We start from the raw sequence: 15,032 nt of genomic DNA, 5'->3' as shown, positions 1-15,032 counted from the left end.
GGCGCGGGGGGGGGGGGGCTGCTCCGGCCGCCCCGGACGAGGCTTCGCGCATGCGCGTCTCGCGCCGCCGCACGGCTCATGCGCGCGGCTCCCGGCGCCGGGCGGGAGGCTCCATCTGACTCCGTGAACGAAGGGGGGAGCGGCGTGGCATGCCGGTTCCTGCCCGCTCCGCCGCGCACGGAGGGGACGTCGGAGCGGCCCGGCCGCCCTCTGGAGCCCGGCTGGTGCTCGGTGGTTGGCGGGGAGGCTCGAGGCAGCGGCGGCGGGCCAGGCCGCGCTCGGCGTTACGTAACGCGCCTCCCCCGCCCGCCCGCAGTGGTTCCGTCGCCCCGCCTCCTTCGGCCTTTCCGCGCTCGCTATTGGCTGGGCCAGGCGGCAGGGCGGGGTGAAGAGTATATAAATAGAGGCGGGGCGGCGGGCGCCGCGCTCAGTCTGCCGCGGCCGTTCTCGCTGCTGACGCTCTGCGCGCCCCCGCCCGCCGCTCCGCCGCCATGAACGGGCAACTCAACGGGTTCCACGAGGTGTTCATCGAGGAGGGCACTTTCCTCTTCACCTCCGAGTCTGTGGGCGAGGGGCACCCAGGTGCGGGCCGCGGCCGGGCCGGGAGAGTGCGCAGGCGCGGCCTCGTCGGGAGCGGGGCGGGGGGAGGAGGAGGAGGAGAAAGGGGGGGTGGGAGGGGGCGCGCCCGGGGTTGGGGGGGGGGTCGTGTCGGGCAAATGGGGCGGGGGGGCGGTGACGCCAGCGGGCGCGCGCGCGTTGCGGGGCGGTGCGCGCCGCATTGCGGCCCCCGGCCGCGCACGTGCTTCCCGCGTGGGGGGGACGGCGCGACACGACACGCATCGGGGGGGTGGGAAAGTGGGGGGGGGGGTTGTGTGTGTCTGTGTGTTTATTGGGTGACGCAATAGCCGGGGTGGGGGGGTGGGGGGGTCGGGCCGTGACTCAGCCGTGACTCAGCAGCGGCCGGAGGGACCCGGGTTGACCCCCCGGGGTGTCCCCAGGACCCTCCGTGTCCCCCCCTCTCGGCTCCATCCGTCCTTCCCCCCCGCAGCAGCCTGGCAGTCCCAGCTCCGCGGGGCCGCCCCCAGGGATGCTGGGGCGGTGCCAGGCCGGGCTCGGGGCCCCCACCCACCCCCGGGGCAGGGTTCTCCCGGCACCCCGCTGCCCCCGGGGGGTCCCCACCGCTTCCTGTGCCCCACTCAGGGTCTGCTCACATGTCCGCCACAAAAACCCGGGGGCCCACTAGATGTTCCCCCCCCCAACTGGAAGCTCCCCAGCTGTGTCCTACACACCTCAAGGGTGTCCCCAAGACGTGCCCTCCCAAAGGACTCCCCACATGTCCCCCACAAAAACCCGGGGCTTCTAAGATGTGCCCCCCCCCAGGTGGAAGCTCCTCACATTGTCCCCCACAGACCCCCAGGGGCTCCCTAGATGCGCCCCCCCACCCAGGGGCTCCCCACATGTCCCACACACACACCCAGGGCCTCCCCAGATGTGCCCCCCTAGCTGCCAGCTCCCCAGATGTGGCCTCCCCACCCAGGGCCTCCCCATATGTGCCCCACATACACAACCAGACAGCGGGGGACCCCTGGCGGGGGCAGTTTGGGGTGTCCCCCCTCAGTTCCCAGCCCGTGCCATGATGTGCTGGGCGCCCTCCCCATCCTGTCGCAGGCACACGGCTGGGAAGCTGTGCAGGCAGCTGCCCCCCCGGCCCCCCCTCCACCTCCCCAGGCTCCCCAGATGCTGTTTCTAGCCTCCTGCTCAGCACCCAAAACCCCTGTGGCCGATCTGGGGGTACTTTTCCCCCCCCAACCCTTCCTACCCCACCAGACCTCAATTCCAGAGGGGAAAGGAGTGGAGGGAGCAGCCAGCAGGTCCCTGCCCTCCCCTCGGCCTCTCCCAAATCCGGCTCAAAAGGTCATGGTCAAGGACACCCCAGGACAGGCGGGTGCTGAGCCCCTGGGGGTCCAGGAGCTGCTTCTCCCCAAAAGAGCCCCTTCCAGAGGGGAACTGGGGAACTGGTGACCTACTGGGAGCTGCTGAGGAGCCGAACTGGGAAAACTGGAGCTGAGGAAGGAGGTGCTGGTTCCCTTTGGGCAGTGCCAAGTTCCCAGCTGGTTCTAACTGGAGCTTAACTGGGAAATGCTTGGAATTCCAGTTGAATAACCCGGAGCTGGGACAAGGCTGGGGCTGTGTGCGCTGGGGGGGGCTACCGGATTAATGGGGGGGCTCCTGGATTAAAGGGGTCTCGTGCTGGGCCCCAGTGCCCAGCTGCGGGAGGAGGGGCCGTGCTGTGACCCCCCCCCCCCCCCGGGTGTCCCCCTCCTAGATAAAATCTGTGATCAGATCAGTGACGCTGTCCTGGACGCCCACCTGAAACAGGACCCTGATGCCAAGGTGGCCTGTGGTGAGTCAGTCCCCAGGGTGACAGGGACACTGGGGAGGTGACAGTGGCACTGGGGGGGAAACTGAGGCACACAGGAGTGACCATGGCAGCAGAGAGGGAAACTGAGGCACAAGGAGTTGACAGTGGGACTGGGCAGGGTAACTGGAGCAGGAGAAGGGAGAAGGAGAAGGGAGAAGGAGAGGCGTGGGGGAGCCTGATGCCAGCAGTGGGGGGTGACACGGGTTGTCCCTGTCCCTTCAGAAACGGTGGCCAAGACGGGGATGATCCTGCTGGCCGGGGAGATCACGTCCCGCGCCACCGTGGATTACCAGCGGGTGGTGAGGGACACCATCCGCCACATCGGCTACGACGACTCCTCCAAAGGTGGGTGCCCAGGAGGTGTCCCCCCCGTCCCCAGCCCGTCCCTGGTGTCACCTCCATCCTCCCTCTCCACTCTTGCCCCTCCCAGGCTTCGACTACAAGACCTGCAACGTCCTGGTGGCCCTGGAGCAGCAGTCGCCCGACATCGCCCAGGGCGTCCACCTGGACCGCAGCGAGGAGGACATCGGTGCTGGTGACCAGGTGGGTGTCACCCCTGGGGGTGTGGGGACCCCGGAGCAGCCTCAGGGGCCTCACTGTCCTCTCCCTCACCCTAGGGACTGATGTTTGGCTACGCCACGGACGAGACTGAGGAGTGCATGCCCCTCACCATCGTGCTGGCCCACAAGCTCAACGCCAAGCTGGCCGAGCTGCGCCGCTCCGGGGCCCTGCCCTGGCTGCGCCCCGACTCCAAGACACAGGTGAGGGGCTGGGGGGTCTCCAAAGCCCCTATTGTGGTCCCCAGGCTCACCAGTGTATCCCCCAGCCCCCTGGTGGCCCCCTCAGCCTACTGGTTTGCACCTCAGCTGGTTGGTTTTATGCCCCCATCCTCACTGGATGTCCCCCCCATTTGCACTGTTGTCCCCGCATTCTCACTGGTGTCACCCCCCCCCCGCTGGTGTCCTCCCACTGGTATCCCCCCATCCCACTATTGTTCCCCCTCCTCACTGGTGTCCCCTCATCTTCACTGGTGTGTCCCCCTCCCCCCTTCCCACTCACTTGTGTCCCCTCCTATCCCCCTTGGTGTCCTCTCCATCCCTGCTGCTGTCCCCCATCCCACTCACTGGTGTCCCTCCTGTCCTCCTTCATTTTCAGCCCCATCCTCCCTGGCTTTTCCCCCTATCGCACTCACTGGTGTGTCCCCCCATCCCTGCTGGGGTCCCTCCCATTCTCTCTGGTGTTCCTCCCATTCCACTCACTGGTGTGTGTCCCCATCTCACTGGTATGTCCCCCATTCTCACGGGTGTGTCTCCCTTCCCACACCTGTCCCCTCCCCTCACACTGGTGTCCCTCCCTCCCGTCTGGTTTTCCCCCCCAATCCACTGATGTCCCCCCCATGCTCACTAGTTTTACCCTCCCATCCCCACTGGTGTTCCCCCATCCCACTCACTGGTGTCCCTCCATCTCCCTGGTGTCCCCCATCCCGCTGGTGTTCCCCATCTCCCTGCTGTGCCCCATCTCACTGGTGTCCCCTGTCCCCCAGGTGACAGTGCAGTACCTGCAGGACCGCGGGGCCGTGCTGCCCATCCGTGTCCACACCATCGTCATCTCGGTGCAGCACGACGAGGACGTGTCCCTGGATGAGATGCGTGATGCCCTTAAGGAGAAGGTCATCAAGGCTGTGGTGCCACCCAAGTACCTGGATGATGACACCATCTACCACCTCCAGCCCAGTGGCCGCTTTGTCATCGGTGGCCCCCAGGTAGGGTCGCACTGGGGGGGCTTGGCTGGGGAAGCCACCAGGGTGATGATCATGGAATCATGGAATGGTTTGGGTTGGAAAGGACCTTCAAGATCATCCATATCCAACCCCCCTGCATGGGCAGGGACACCTCCCACCAGCCCAGGTTGCTCCAAGCCCCATCCAACCTGCCCTTCAACACTGCCAGGGATGGGGCAGCCACAGCTTCCCTGGGCGACCTGGGCCAGGCTCTCACCACCCTCACAGCCAAGAATTCCCTCCTCATCTCCAACCTCCATCTCCCTCTCCCAGTTTTCATCCATACCCCATGTCTTCTCACTCCTTGCCCTTGTCCCAAGTTCCTCCCCATCTTTCCTGGAGCCCCTCCAGGCACTGGAAAGTTCTCCCAGGTCGATGGTGCCACCATGGCGACGACGGGGGCCACCACAGTGGTGACGGTGCCATCGAGTGACCCCGGGGTGGTGGCCTTGTCCCCTGTAGGGTGACGCCGGGCTGACGGGCAGGAAGATCATCGTGGACACCTACGGGGGCTGGGGGGCCCACGGCGGCGGCGCCTTCTCGGGCAAGGACTACACCAAGGTGGACCGGTCGGCCGCCTACGCCGCGCGCTGGGTGGCCAAGTCCCTGGTCAAGGCCGGGCTGTGCCGGCGGGTGCTGGTGCAGGTGGGTGCAGGAGGGTCTCTCTCCCCTTCCCCATTCATGTAGGGGGGTTCGTTTTTCAGTCTCAATGTGTGTGTGTTCCCCACCCCCCCCCCCCCCACAGGTCTCTTACGCCATCGGGGTGTCCCACCCGTTGTCCATCTCCATCTTCCACTACGGGACCTCCCAGAAGAGCGAGCGGGAGCTGCTGGAGATCGTCAAGAAGAACTTTGACCTTCGCCCTGGGGTGATCGTCAGGTAATGGGTGACACGGGGGGGGGACACACAAAGGACGTGGGGGGGTCGGGGGGGACACCCTGGAGCGGTTCAACCACCTGGATCCAGCTGGGAGAGCTGCAGGAGAAGCACTTGGGGGGTGAGTATCCAACACAGGGGGCTTCTCTGGGGTTGGGGGTGGAGAAGCTTCAAACACCCCCACCCACCGGGATTTTGGGGTGGGGGGAGATGGAGGAAACCCCCCCCCCTGCCAGGGCAGGAAGGAGGGATGAGTGTGGAGCTGATCCTGGTTTTACTGGGTTGGGAAAACGTTATTCCAAGGGAGGGTGAAAATATCCCCCATTAGAGCACTTGGAGCTTCTCTGGGATTTGGGAGGGGGAAGCACCAACTGCCCCCCTCCAGGATTTTTGGAGGATATATTAAGACACCCCCCACCCCCCCCCTGCTCAGGGCAACGGGGGCAAGTGTGAGGCTGAATCCTGGTTTTGCTGACGTGGGCAAACGTGTGTAATTCCAGGGACCTGGATCTGAAGAAGCCCCTGTACCAGCGCACCGCGGCCTACGGGCACTTCGGTAGGGACAGTTTCCCTTGGGAAGTGCCCAAAAAACTCAAATATTGAACAAACCCTCCCCCCCTTAAAAACAACAAAGCCTTGTCAGGCTTCCCTACCCCCCCCACGAGTGTGGGCTACAGAGAAGCTCGTGGATTCGGGGGGGGGAAGCCCCAGCCCCCTTTTTATTCCCTCTCTGTTCCACCATCTCGGTTGCGTGGGGACCACGCGCGGCCTCGTGCCTCTGCCCCCTCATGTCCCCCCATTGTCCTCATGTCCCCCCCCAGTCTCCTCCTCCTCCAACTTCTTTTTAAATCAAACCCACCAAAAATCGGGTCTGACGTCTGAGCTCAGAGACAGCCAACCCCCCCCAAATACGTGTCATCCCCCCCCCCCAAATACGTGTGTCCCCCCTCCTCAAAACTCCGTCCCGCTGCTGGGGGGGGAGGGGGACACAAACGCTCCCACACTTCACACCCCCTCCCCCACCCCAAATTCCTACCGGGATCTTGCTGGTGCTGGTTTTGTCCTAAATTGGGATTTTTTAAACATTAATGTCTTGGCTTGGAGGATGCACATTGAATTAAGTTTTTTTTTTTTGGGGGGGAGGTGTTAAAAAATGAGGCTTAAACGCCCCCACCCCCCCAGTGCAGGTTTGATACCGGAGGAGAATATTTTAAGGTTGAATTAATTTGTTGTTTTTCCCCTCTTTCTAAGCAAACTGAAGTCTCCACAACTGCACAAACCCCCCCACCTCTCCCCAGTTTTTTTTTGGGGGTGGGGGGGGGGCTCGGCCACTCTTTTTTGGGGGAAAAAGGGAGGATTTGGCCCTTGATACTTGAACGTGTTTTTATTTATTGTGTGCTGAGCTGGGGGGCGTAAGTACAGAGAAGCCCCCCGGGCTCAGACGGGCAGCTCTTGATTTCCCTACAAAAGCCTCCTCCTCCCACCCCGGCACTTTTTCCTTCCCCCCCCCCCCTTCCCAAATTGGGGGAGGGGGGAAAAAAAATGGGATTTATTGATGGAATATTTGGGGGGAGGGGGGTGGGGGCAGGCAAAGGGCTGGGGGGGTGAAGCCCCCCGGGATTGTGGCGCATTTGGCCGGTGTGGTACAGAGAAGCCGGCTTGTTTACTGCCCATCCCGGGGGGGCTGGTGCCCCCCAGGAGTGCCTTGGGGCGGGGTGGGGGTCATTGGGGGGGGGGGCTGCTCTTTTGAGTTGATTTTTATTTTCTTTTTTTTTTTTGGGGGGTTGTTTTGGGGGTTTTTTTTGGGCTCATTTTCTGGTTTTATTGGTGTCACGAGTTGATCCGAGGGAAGGAGAAGTCAATAAATTTGCTGGGTTCAAGTGGGGGCTCCTGGTGCTTGGGGGGGATGCTGGGGGGACACAATGAGGGACACGGGGATGGCAGTGGCAGGGGGGGACACTGAGGGGTGGGAAGGACACTGAGGGACAAGGAGGTGACAATAGTAGGGGGGGACACACGGGCACAATGAGGGAAACTGAGGCACAAGAAGGGAAATGGCACAAGGAGGGGAAATGAGGGATGGGGAGGGGGAGGACACTGATGGGAATGGGGGACAAGGAACTGGGGATCAAGGGGGTGACAGTGGCAGGGGGAGGACACTGATGGACAAGGGGTGACAATGGCACAGGGGGCAGGGTGGGACACAGGGACAAAGCGGGAACTGGGGTACAGGGGTGACGGGGGAACTGAAGGATGGGGAGGGGGACAATGGAACTGGGGGGCAACTAAGGGACAAGGGGGTAACACTGGTACGGGGGGGGGGCTGCTGGACAAGGGGGGTGACACTGGCATGGGGGGGACAGGTGGGACACTGAGGGACAAGGGGGTGACAATGAGGCGGGGGGAACTGAGGGAGGGCGGACTAAGGGACAAGGGGGTGACCCTGGTCCAGGGAGGGGGAGAGGGGGGCATGACAGTGTCACCAGGAAGGACCCAGGCACTTCAGGCCGTTTATTGGGGTGTTCAGAGCTCGGGGCCCCCCCGCGCCCCCTCCCCGTCCTGCTCCTCCTCCTCCTCCCTGCCCCCGTTGGCGAACGCGACCTCCTGGGCCAGTTGGTGCAGGGGGGGGCGGCCGAGGACCAAGTTCCGCACGGAGATCAGAGTCATCAGGAGGCTGGAAAGGGGGGGGGCAGTGAGGGGACGGGGGCAGTGAGATGGGGGGCAGTGAAGGGATGAGGGGGCAGTGAGATGGGGGGCAGTGAGGGGACGAGGGGGCAGTGAAGGGATGGGGGGTCTGAGAGACTGGAAGAGTCAGTGAGGACCTGGGAGGGTTTTGAGGGCCCGGGGGGTCAGTGGGGGGCTGGGGGGATTTTGACGGGCAGGTGGAGGGGGGGGGTGGGGGAGTTGAGGGGTCCGAGGGGAGTTTGGGGAGAGGGTTTATGGGGCAGGGGATGGAATTTGGGGTCAGGGGAAGGAACGGTGTGTGGGGGGGCGGTCTCGGGGGATTTTGAGGGGCAGGGGCTGGGGGCGGGGGTCCCGGTGCTGACCTGCGGCGGAACAGGCGGTACTTGTGGTGCAGGAAGCGCCGCAGCCGCAGCCCCGGCCCCTCCCGGCGCCGCCGCTCCCGCTGCTCCCGCCGCCGCTCCCGCTCCAGCAGCCGCGTCACCAGCGGCGCCGCCACCGCGCCCGGGCCCGGGGGCTCCCCCAGGAGGGGCCGCAGCTCGGGGGGCACCGGGCCCTGCGCTGGGGGGACAAGGAGGCGGGGGGGAGGGGGGTGTCGGTGACAGACCCCGGCTTCCCCCGAAGAGCCCCCCCCAGGCTCGGGTGAAATGGGGGGGGTTGGGGACAGGACCCCCCCCACACACACCCCCGGTTGTCCCAAAGCTTGGGGGGCAGTGGGTGCTGCTCTGGGGGGGGGGAGGGGTTCGGTCACAGCCCCCTGGCTCCCTCTGTCTTAGGGGGGGCTCCTCAGGGGCTCAGAATGGGGCAAGATGGGGAGGGGGGTTTGGGACAGGACCTCCCCCCCCAGGTTGCCCCAGAGATGGGGGGGAGCAGTGGGTGCTGGTCAAAGGGGGGGGGACACAAAGGGGGGGGGGGGGGGGCAGTCAGTGACAGCCCCTGGCTCCCTGTCCCATTGCCTGGGGGGTCGTGAGGGGGGGGTGGGGGTGGCTCCTTCTCTGGGGGTCACAAGGGGGGGGTGAAATGGGGGAGTTTGGGGACAGACCCCCACCCCACCCCTGGTGTCCCCACAGCCGGGGGGAGGGGTGTCAGTGCCATCCCGTGTCCCCTCGTGGAGGGGGGAGGTTGGTGGCACCTCCTGCAGCGAGGGGGCTGCTTGGGGGGGGGGGGGAAGCAACCCCCCTTTTTAGGGGAACAAAGGGAGGTTATTTCCAGGGGGGGTCCCTCCTCTCACCGGTGCCGTTTTGCAGCCGGTCCCGAAGCTCCTCCAGCTGCGTCAGGTTCTTCTCCAGCTCCAGGGCCGTGGTGTTGACATACAGGTACATGTAGCAGGAGGGCTCGGGGGACACTGTGTGCACCTTGTGGTACTGCCCTGCTGGCAGCTGGGGGAGGGGCTGCGGGTCAGCACCCATGGGTGACCCCCCGCCCACACCCAGGACCCTCCTGTGCCCCTTCCCAGCCCCTCACCTGCATCCCCTGCCCTTGCTGCAGGGAGAAGTTCTGCTGCTGCTTCACCAGCTCCACCAGCACCTCTCCCTGCAGCACCCGCAGGCTGGTGTTCCCCAGGTCCTCGCTCACGAAGTTCTCCAGGTGCAAACCTGGGTGGGCGGGCAAAAAAAAAAAATGTTACAGGCCCCCGCAGCCCTTGGGGGTCCCTAGAGGATGTTTAACCCCCCCCAAACTCATCCTCATACCCGGGAAGTCGGCAATGAAGACGGCGTCCGTGTGTCCGTCCAGCCCGCTCTGCAGCTCCTGCAGTCGCTGCCGCCACGGGGACAGTTCCAGCAGCAGGGGCAGCACCCAGGGCGTGGGGTGCCACGGCGACCAGGGGGCACGCACCAGGTCCACCCGAGGGTCCACCAGCCTGTGGGGACACGGCAGCACCCCTAAATCCTGGGGGAGCCACCCCAAAGCCTGGGGGATCCAGCCCTGAATCCTGGGGAACCGCCCCCCGAGCCCCTGCTGGATCCACAGCATGAAGCACCACGGGGACCAAGGGGCTCCAGGGGGACCAGGACACCCACACCAGGTCCATCCATGGGTCCACCAGCCTGTGGGGACACGGCAGCACCCCTCAATCCTGGGAAAGCCCCACAAATGCTGGGGTCCCCTCCCAAACCTCAGCTAGACACACAGTGTGGGGCTCCATGGGGCTCTGGGCACCCACACCCCATCCACCAGCCTGTGGGGACCCATCAGCACCCCCACATCCCCCCTTGTCCCCTCCCCAAATCCTGGGGGTCCCCCAAAACAGGGTCCCCCGGTCTCTACAGACACCACCCACCCCTAAATCCTGGGGGTCCCCCCTCAAAGCTCCTGCTGGACCCACAGTGTGGGGTTCCAGGGGGACCACAGCACCACACCATGTCCACCTGCAAGGACCCATCAGCACCCCAAAACGCTGCCCAGACACCCCCAAATCCTGGGGTTCCCCGCCAAACCTCCCCAAATCCTGAGGATCCCCCCCCTCCAAACCTCAGCTAGACCCACAGTGTGGGGCTCCATGGGGGCTCTGGGCACCCACACCCCATCCATCTGTGGATCCACCAGCCTGCGAGGACCCATCAGACACCCACATCTCCTCCTGCCCCCCCCAAATCCTGGGGGTACCCCCTCCCCCAAGTCCCAGGAGACCCCCCCCCAACCTCTGCTGGAACCGGTCATTGATGGAGACCCAGATATCAAAGTAGATCTGGGGCTGGGACACGTTGTAGAGGGGCAGGAGCTGGCTGAGGCAGGTAGAATATTGCTTCAGCATGTCTGCGTGGTCCTTCCAGCGCCGGCTCTGGGTGAAAACCTGGGGGGGGGAAACACATATTTATGGGTGCTGAGGACCACCCCGTACCTCCCCCCAAACCCTGGGACCACCCCAAAAGTGCTCACCCCTGGTTTGAGGTAGCCCACCTCCCCAGTGAGCCCGTCCTTGTAGGTGATCTTGACGTGCTGGTGGGAGCGGGAATGAACCATCATGTCCCAGGAGTAACCGTAGAGCCCGTTGGTCCAGTTGTTGTAGCCCTGGGGGGCACAAATGGGGGGGCACATAAATGGGGGGGGACATGACATAAATGGGTGGGACACAAATGGGGGGGGGACATAAGTGGGGGGGAGAGAAATTGGGGGGGGAGACAAATGGGGGGGGACATCACATAAATGGGCAGAAGACAAATGAGGGGGGGAACATAAAGGGGAGAACACAAACTGGGGGAGACATAAATGGAGGGGCACATAAATGGGGGGGACATGACATAAACGGGGGGGACACAAATAGGGGGGAACACAAATTGGGGGGGGCACAAATGGTGGATGAACTGCTCTGCCTTCCTCTGTGTCCCATCCCCCCCCACCGTGTTGTGTCACCCCCAGCGCTGTCCCCACATGCCCCAGTGTCACCCCCGCCCCAAGTTCCCAAAATGCCCCTCATGCCCCCCAAAAATGTCCCCCCAAATACCTGCTATCTCCCCTGAAATGCCCCCCTGACCCCCATCTCCCCTCAAATCATCCCCCCAAACACCCCCATCTCCATCTAAATGCCCCCAGCCCCAAAATAACACCCATATCCCTATAAATACCCCCTCCCCCAAATACCTCCATCAATTCCTCCCCAAACCCCAAAATACCCCCCATCCCCCCCAACTCCCCAGAAATTTTCCCCCCCAAGTCTCTATAAATACACCCCAGCCCCCCAAATTACCCGTCTCCCCATCAACCCCCCCAACTCACCAGAAATGCCCCCCCCCCAGTCCCTATAAATGCCCCCCGAGTCCCTCAAACACTCCCCATCTCCCTCTAAATCCCCCCCCCCAGCTCCCAAAATACCCATCTCCCCATCAACCCCCCCAACTCTCCAGAAATGTCCCCCCAAGTCCCTATAAATACACCCCAGCCCCCCAAATTACACGTCTCCCCATCAATCCCCCCCCAACTCTCCAGAAATGCCCCCCCAAGTCCCTGTAGATGCCTATAACCCCCCCCAGCCCCCACCTGGGTGATGAAGTGTGAGTAGGGCAGGAAGAGCTGCTCCAGCACGTAGAGGAGGGTGAAGGCTGTGGCCAAGTGCTGGCGAGGCCGAAGGCCCCCCCGGGGAGCCCCCCCTTTTTGCTTCCCCCTCCCGTAGTAGCAGTCAGGGCTGGGCTGGGGGGGCTGCAGGGTGGGGAGCCCCCCCCGGAGCCAGAGGGGACATCGGGCCACCAGCCTGCGGGGCCAGCTGGGGTGGCAGAAGAGCCCACTGCTGGCCAGCATGGTGTAGGGGAACATCCCTGGGGGGAAACGGGGTCAGGGACACCCCCACTGCACCCCGCGGTGGGGGGTGGGTGTCCCTGCAGAGGCTCAGGGGGTTTTGGGGGGGGCTCTGGGTGCCCCTGTACAGGGTGGGGGTGTTTTTTTTTGGGGGGGGGGGTCTGCGTGTCACTGCCCGGGGTGGGGGTGTTTGTGGGGGCATCTGGGTGTCCCTGTAGAGACCCAGGGAATGTGGGGAGGTCTCTGGGAGCCCCTGCCCAGACTGGGGGTGTCTGGGGGGCCCCCCCTCACCGATGCTGAAGAGCTGGGAGTTCATGGCGTGGAAGTAGGAGGTGAGGAGCAGGGCCAGGGGCCGGGAGGCGTCGAAGAAGAGCAGGAACCCGGCGGAGAGGTCGAGCAGGAGCCCCCCCCCCGTGCACCACCAGCCGGCTGGTGCCCTGCTCCGACAGCACCAGCCTGCCCTTCCTCACCATCAGCATCCTCACCAGCACCACCACCCCTCCCTCACCCCCAGCACCGCAACCCTCCTCCCCCTCCTCTCCCCTGCCTTCCTCTTCCTCACCCTCTTCATCCTCACCCTCCTCTTCCTCTCCCCACCCCCCTCACCCCAATCCTGTCTCCCCCTTCAGCCTCACCCCATCTTGTCACCTCCTCACCCTCCTTTTCATCACCCTCTCCCCTTGCTCTTCCTCACCACATCCCCCTCCTACCCCCTTCATTCTCCTTCCACCCCCCATGTCCCCCCATCCTCCCCTCATCTTGTCACCCCGACCCCCCCCATTCTCTCCTCACCCCCCAATCCTCCCCCATCCCCCTCCCCCCCATCTTGTCCCCCCATTCCCCTGCTCCTTCCCCCTCCCCATCTTGTCACCTGGTCCCTGTGCCCCCCCCAGACGCCCCCCCCCTCACCTGAAGGGTGCAAAGAGCCAGTGGCGGGCGAGGGTCCCCATGGACCAGCCCCCCACCCAGTCAGCATCCAGCTTCTTCAGCCCCGCGATGAAGTAAACGATGAAGATCTGGGGGGTGGGAGGAAGAGGAGAGGGTGAGGGGGGGGGGCAAGGGAAGGGGGGGGAAGGGGTGAAGGGGGGGGAAGGGGTGAAGGGGGCCCCCTCAGGGGGGTCCATGGGGGGTCAGGGCACCCACCTGGGCCCTCAGGAGGGCGTAATTCCAGAGGGGGACGTGGGCATTTCTCTTCTGGGGCCGGAACAGCCCGTCCACCGACCTGTGGGGACACGGGGGGACACATGGGGGCAGCATGGGCCACCACCCCCCTCCCTGCCTGGGGACCCCCGGCCAGGGGACCCCGCTGCCATAGGGGCCAGTGCCACCCCACGGGTGACAGCAGGGGAAGGTGAAATCACCTCCTTGCAGAGCCTTGTGCCACCCCTGTCAACCCATGTAGGGGACACCCCTGGGGACACCAGTGCAAGTGGGGACCCTGGGGTCTATGCCACCCCCGCTGGAGACCTTGGTGCCACAGGGGACACCCCTGGGGACGCTGTCACCCCACAGGGACCCACAGCCAGGGGAGCCTGATGCCACGGGGGGTGACAGCAGGATCAGTGCCACCCCACGGGTGACACCGGGGGACAGTGATCTCACCTCCCTGCAGCCCCCTGTGCCACCAGCATCCCCTGTGCCACCCTGTGTCCCCTGAAGAGTCCCTGGGCCACAGGTCCCCCTGGAGACCCCCGGGGGGGGAGTGGGGACCCTGGAGATCCCCGGGGATGGCACTGGGTCCTGCCAGTGACCCTCAGGGGGTGCCAGGAGGGGTGTGGGTGACCCTGGGGGTGGCAGTGGGGACCCCAGTGACCCCAGGGGTGGCACTGGGGACCCCAGGGGTGGCAGTGGGACGGGGGCAGTGCTTACCAGTAGCGGTCAGCGCCCATCAGGGCCAGCTGGAAGGCCAGGAGCCCGTAGAGGTAGGAGTGGTTGTTCCAGGAGGTCTTGTCCAGCAGCAGCAGGTACCAGTAGGGCCCCAGGAAGGCCAGGCAGCTCAGCCGGTAGCAACAGCCCAGCATCACCCCCAGAGCCCCTGCACAGCAACACACGTTGTCCCCAACACCCCCCTCCTGTCCCCAACCCCCCCCAGCTTCTCCTCCCAGTCCCTGTCCCCAGCCCAGCCCAGTTCCATCTACCCAGCCCATCCTGGTGGTGTCACCGCGGTGGAACTTGTCCCAGGCTGTCCTGCTGCCACCCCCTGCTTGTCCCCATCCCACCCATTTCTGTCCCAGTGCCTCCCACAGGCCCTGTCCCTACCTCCAGCCTGTCTTTGTTCCTGTTTCCCACCCCATCTCTTGTCCCAGTTCCTGCCCCCCACCTCCCTGCCCCCCAAACCCCCTGACCCCACCCCAATCCCTGTCCCCATCCCTGTCCCCATCCCCCATCCCCAGCCCATCCTTCTCCCTGTCCCTCACCCCCACCTCCATCTCTCACCCCCCTTTTTCCCCCCCCCGTCCCCATCCCCCTCCCATCCTTGTCCCTGCCCCCCACCTCCATTCCCATCCCCATGTCACCGTCCCCATCCCCCCCTCCCCCTCTGTCCCCCCTCCAGCCCCCTCCCCTTGTCCACCCCTGACCCCCCCATCCCCCCCCACCCCCCCCCCGTCCGTGTCCCCACCCAGGGCCATGATGCCCCCCAGCAGGTACATCCAGTCGAGGGGCAGGGGCTGCAGCGCCGGGAACAGGGGGAACCGACAGACCTGCAGCCCCTCCAGGAACCGCGCGTCCAGCCGCGCCAGGCCCCGCTCCTGCGGCACGTCCAGCGCCATCAGCAGCCCTGCCGGGCACGGGGGGGCATGGGGGGGCATGGGGGGGCATGGGGGGTGGGGGGGACACAGGGGCACGGGGGGGACACAGGGACATGGGGGGGCACGGGGGATGGGGGGACATGGGGGGATAGGGGACATGGGGACAGGGACATGGGGACAAGAGGGGGGGACATGGTGGGGGGGACATGGGGGGACAAGAGGGACACGGGTGACACAGGGGATGGGGGGGACACAGGGACATGGGGGGCCAGGGGGGCACGGGGGGCAG

At 65.0% G+C, this 15,032-nt stretch overlaps 2 protein-coding genes across 2 annotated transcripts; one reads left to right on the top strand and one right to left on the bottom strand.

Moving 5' to 3' along the window:
• The first annotated feature begins 442 nt into the window (after positions 1-442).
• Positions 443-6,203, top strand: MAT2A (methionine adenosyltransferase 2A). The gene is made up of 9 exons (XM_051640691.1): positions 443-582; positions 2,327-2,404; positions 2,645-2,767; positions 2,853-2,965; positions 3,040-3,183; positions 3,966-4,184; positions 4,665-4,847; positions 4,948-5,081; positions 5,579-6,203. Exons 1-9 carry the CDS (start codon positions 492-494, stop codon positions 5,679-5,681), a joined length of 1,188 nt encoding a protein of 395 aa, XP_051496651.1. The 5' UTR covers positions 443-491; the 3' UTR covers positions 5,682-6,203.
• Positions 6,204-7,574: 1,371 nt separating this feature from the next.
• GGCX (gamma-glutamyl carboxylase) lies at positions 7,575-14,818 on the bottom strand. The gene is given in 14 exon segments (XM_051640624.1): positions 7,575-7,752; positions 8,126-8,321; positions 8,992-9,139; positions 9,225-9,355; positions 9,452-9,621; positions 10,403-10,554; positions 10,641-10,772; positions 11,739-12,013; positions 12,285-12,405; positions 12,407-12,449; positions 12,903-13,009; positions 13,137-13,215; positions 13,863-14,028; positions 14,614-14,818. Coding segments are annotated over 14 exon segments (2,061 nt in total). The 5' UTR covers positions 14,804-14,818; the 3' UTR covers positions 7,575-7,601.
• Positions 14,819-15,032: the final 214 nt, after the last annotated feature.

The sequence above is a fragment of the Apus apus genome, chromosome 26 (genome assembly GCF_020740795.1).
Source record: "Apus apus isolate bApuApu2 chromosome 26, bApuApu2.pri.cur, whole genome shotgun sequence".
Classification (NCBI taxonomy): domain Eukaryota; kingdom Metazoa; phylum Chordata; class Aves; order Apodiformes; family Apodidae; genus Apus; species Apus apus.
Note: the sequence above shows the minus strand (reverse complement) of the source record. Positions and strands in the feature narration are given on the sequence as shown.

Bases quoted from the DNA above. Each gene is read 5' to 3' on its own strand.
- MAT2A (XM_051640691.1), top strand. From the start codon at position 492: ATGAACGGGCAACTCAACGGGTTCCACGAGGTGTTCATCGAGGAGGGC. The intron at 2,768-2,852 runs GTGGGTGCCCAG...TGCCCCTCCCAG, and splicing joins CTACGACGACTCCTCCAAAG to GCTTCGACTACAAGACCTGC. The intron at 4,848-4,947 runs GTGGGTGCAGGA...CCCCCCCCACAG, and splicing joins GCCGGCGGGTGCTGGTGCAG to GTCTCTTACGCCATCGGGGT.